We start from the raw sequence: 4,937 nt of genomic DNA on the forward strand, positions 1-4,937 counted from the left end.
ACTTATTCATTTTTTCGTTTTTCTGAACTTATTAACTTCTATTTTTACACTTTAAAGAATATGTCTCGATTATTACAGGGGAAACGCCATCTTCTAGTTTATCAGACTGACATATTTATGCGTCGCAGGTGTCCTAGCGAGTAGATAACACACTAACTTTTGTAACCAGCAATATAATTGGTTCCACGTGCATTACCGTGATGCAACTTGTATATTATAAACCTGATAATCAGCAGAAGTATACACTTACTCTACTTATCTCCCCAGAATGATAAATATTCTTAAAATTAAAATTTCAGAGCTTCTGACTTTATACTTTACCATTTTCCTTCTCTATCGGCTTGTTTTTGTGCTTTACTATCTCAACATCTGCCTTAATGTTTCTTTTATACCCTAAATTCTCTTTAAACATCCGTTCTACCACAGTAATAATTTCACTAGCTGGGAAAAGAAGATTCAATTTTAATAATTCTCTCTAATTATTCGTGATTTTACTTGGATGAATAACACAAACAATACTTGTCTGTGAAAATATCGTTTCTTTGCGCAATATCCTCACACTTTTCTATTTTCAGTGGGAATTCAATATTATGTAGTAAGCCGAAAAAAGTTTGTTTGTTTCGTATATTCGAGGCGATAAACTACACAATGACTATGTACGCTAACCGTTCCTAGTTTTGAACTGACCAGAGGGAAAACAGTTAATCTATAGTACTCACCACCAACTCTTGGACCCAAAGTGCGAAATATGATTTTACGGCAACGGGACACGAATCATGAACCCTTGGAATTGGTTTATATGTTTGTTGTTTGTTCAGGTATATGTGTAGTTTACACATAACTCGTTTTATAAGTTAGTTGTTTGTTCAGGTATATGTGTAGTTTACACATAACTCGTTTTATAAGTTAGTTGTTTGTTCAGGTGTATGTGTAGTTTCCACATAACTCATTTTATATGTTTGTTGTTTGTTCAGGTATATGTGCAGTTTCCACATAACTCGTTTTATATGTTTGTTGTTTGTTCAGGTATATGTGTAGTTTCCACATAACTCGTTTTATATGTTAGTTGTTTGTTCAGGTATGTGTGCAGTTTTCTCATAACTCGTTTTATATGTTTGTTGTTTGTTCAGGTATGTGTGCAGTTTCCTCATAACTCGTTTTATATGTTTGTTGTTTGTTCAGGTATATGAGCAGTTTCCACATAACTCGTTTTATAAGTTAGTTGTTTGTTCAGGTATGTGTGCAGTTTACACATAACTCGTTGGTCAAGAAAGTCGTTAACTTAAAGATAGCGCCCTTTTCTAACTGTGGGAAATATAATTGCAAGGTAGTATGTGACAGACTCCAAGATAATTCGCTTCAATAATATAAGAAAAATATTAATAAAAATGAACTGATGAACAAACTAAAGAGTTACGTATTACATGATGAACCAAGCCTTAAGTACTTCTCCCCTCTAAACATCATAAATAAGAAACTTACGGTGATACCTATCTGATGATTTAGTATACTAATTACATACCCTACTTTGTGGAAGGTAATAATTGTTTCATTTAACAGATTAAGCACTTATGTCTTTAAATTCAAAGCCAATAGTCTATAAAAAAAAGTGGATATGAGCGTTTTTCAGGGGATTTTTTTTATCTCCTTTCTCGTGCAAAAATTCTAGCCTTGTACACCGCCGGATATTTTCCAGTTACCATACAAAAACTTACGGTAATTGAGCCAACCAACTCTGGATGATGGATGCTAACATACACACAAACACATGCACACAATGGATCGTATTTATAGTAAGATGTATTGATTACTCGAGAACCTTATATGTCATTCAAGATCTGTTTGGTTTTTCGTTTATCCAAGGTTAGTTAGAATACCATTTGAAGCAGTCATAGCATGTGTTATTAATGTAGAAATGTGCTCATCATCTGAAAATATAACACAATAAAACTGACGATGTTTTTTGTTTTCTTTTCAGCACTTCGTTCTAAATTGGTATGAGTTTTGACTCGTACATCAAATATGTAAAAAATGGCAATGGTAAAATATTGTCCGTTTTATTGTACAGTCGTGATCTCCAAAATGTTACCTGCATTGTTGATGATGGCGTCTAGCCTGTCCTCAGTGTCCGCAAATTCCTTTGCAAATTCCCATACAGTGTCCAGACTGTTGAGGTCCATAAACATGACTCGCAAGTTGAAACTTCCTGTCCGTTTTCGAAGAAAGAAAGCTGTTGAATCCCGTCGAGCCTTAGTCCGGCAAGCAACAACTACTCTCGCCCCCCGCCTAGCCAGTTCCACAGCCAGGGCCCGTCCAACACCGAAACTACCGCCTGTTCAAATTACAAAAATTATGTCTATTTTTTCATTTCGATTTTGACAATTTAAATATATGAAAATGTAAATGTATCACATATAGACATAATACAACTGATATTACAAAATACATGTCTAAGTAATTATTTTCAAATATTCTAAATAACAAATAGTTACTTTGGCTTCTATTTTCACTTGATGAATGTTTTCCCAAACTAATAATTGTCTACTCGAAGAATCCTGGTAGATAAACAGATTAAACTGTCTAATACTTAATATGTTTATTATACTCTTATATGAGCTGCAACTGTAGGTAATTATTAGATTTCGATGAAATAATTTTATACAGAAAACTATATAATGATTACATATAACCGATTAACGTCTGTATAACCTAATTCGGGAAAATATTTACAAATAGGTGTATATATCTTGGTCGAATCCAAAGAAGTAATATTTAGTATATAAAACACATGAAAATAAAAACTGTATTGATATAAATTTACTATTATTACCAATGTTACTCAGTTGTTTATCGTTTGTGACGTTTCGATCGTGTGTTGTTGTTTTTTTATTCTCTGTCATATTCAGCTACTTTTGGCCCAGTTATTTTGAATTGGATAAAGAACTGACGATTTTTTCTTGTTTTTCTTTTCTTTTTTATTAAAGCTATTTTTTATTTGAACACATGTTAAATATGTCATGTCAACAGCAGATGAACTCTGGACTTTATCAATCAAAAATCATGTTTAATTCCAGACCCTTTTCTCACATATATCATATTTAGTCCATTACCTATTTCACATAAGAGATATGTATAAATAGCATTTTCGATCTATTATTTGGATCCACAAGGAGGTTTTTACTACTTACCAGATCTTATTAGCACCCTAAAGTCTACCTGAAAATACTTTTACACAAAGAGCAAAAAAATAGAAGAAAAGAAAAAATGAAGCTGCTGCGTAAACGCCTAGACTAACGATTAATGGAGACTTATTAGGCTTAACGAGAGCAACGAAATTACGTTTTACTACAGCTATTTATTTTCATATTTATAGTTTAATTGTATCAGAAGTTGATAGTTTGACTGAAGATATCCTTTTCGCTTCTTGAGTTTATTACACATCGTGTACCGTCGTACTGAAGTAAAACTGTAAATAGGGAGAAAGAGAATTACTTTATACTTCTATCCGTTTAAATAAAACCTGTAATTCACCTTCAACTGTTGCAGTGATATCTGTTGAGGAAGACTGTGTAGACATATAATGCAGTTTTTCATAATGCCATTCACGAGTGACTTAATCGTTGATTTAACGATAAGTATTTCGCTAAACTGTCACATTTTAACAAAGTACTCTGTGGTATGTTTTACTCAACTATCGCATTTAATCTTTCAGCTAGTGCATTCCACCTCAACGTGTACTTGTATAAATCTGTAGGAAGTACCAGTAAATTTACACAGTATTTCCTGCTTCGTGAAGGGAAACATTTCATCCTATTCTCCTTGATGGGATCAATAAATATTAACTATTTTAAAATCATTAGAGTTGAAGCATCAGTAAATTTGTAAGCGGTTTCTTAAAACGAACAAGAGAGGGTTGTTTGGAATAGAGCCAGATTTAAGATGTATATTTCCTGAAACGTCAGCCAGAAAATACTGCTATTTATATATACATTTATTTTACATCTGAACGCCACGTTACAATATAACATTTATACATTATCTAGTTAGTTATGTACAAGGTACATTTTGAGATGAAAATCCTACTTTCTGACTTCTATAAATACATCGTTGCAGGATAAACACCATGTTCAAATAAAAAAAGGTACAATTCCGATCAATCGATGACCTTTGTTTTGTCAAGATTTATTAATTCTATTTCAATCTTTAATATTATAATAGATATGTATCGACTTTAGTATAAAAACATTCGATAGACCAAAGCATGTTATACCCTTGTAGAATATTCTGCAACAGAAACCATCTCTTTAGCATTAGGTGTTACTTAAACCTGAGAAAAAAGGAGTAAATGTGCTCTTCTCCCATCCAAAGCAAATTATCAGACGTCACATAATTTCTCTGTCAATCATACATTCTGATAATAATTGTTGTAATTACTAAGTCTTTATTAGTGTAAAAAACTTTTTTCTATTTTAGTGTAAGCAATCTATATATACATATTGCTCTGTGTTAGTGTAAACAAACCACACACATATATGTATATATATACATACATAGGTCGTGATTTTATTTACGTTTATAGAAATGTCTCATAATAAACTCCAGTTTGCGATAAAACAAAGTTAAGAATAATAAACTATTTCAACATCATTTTTCTGGATTACTATAAGCTAACTATCTATACATATTTTCTTTCTATTACTGTAACTGACCACGTATACACATTATCTCTATTAGTGTAAATCAACGAACTATATATTTTCTCTCGGAAATAGTGTAAATATACCATCTATATATATCTTTCCTCTGGAAGAGTGAAAGCAAAAAATCTATACCTTGTGACGGATTTATTATTGTATATTTATTTTGATCTCGATGTTTGTTTAAATTAAATTTATATTTAGAAATATACATATCTTATACGGTTAAATATGTATTGC

The 4,937-nt window shown here is 31.7% G+C and overlaps 1 protein-coding gene across 1 annotated transcript in view; it reads right to left on the minus strand.

Annotated features, from left to right (window-relative positions):
• Nucleotides 1-2,057: 2,057 nt before the first annotated feature.
• Nucleotides 2,058-4,937, minus strand: part of LOC111088462 (dehydrogenase/reductase SDR family member 13-like) — a 38,415-nt gene continuing 35,535 nt past the window's right edge. The window contains exon 2 of the mRNA XM_022398663.1: nucleotides 2,058-2,332. Coding sequence (XP_022254371.1) covers nucleotides 2,058-2,332 — 275 coding nt within the window. The remainder of the gene's footprint in view (nucleotides 2,333-4,937) is intronic.

Source organism: Limulus polyphemus, unplaced genomic scaffold, assembly GCF_000517525.1.
Source record: "Limulus polyphemus unplaced genomic scaffold, Limulus_polyphemus-2.1.2 Scaffold3819, whole genome shotgun sequence".
Classification (NCBI taxonomy): Eukaryota; Metazoa; Arthropoda; class Merostomata; order Xiphosura; family Limulidae; genus Limulus; species Limulus polyphemus.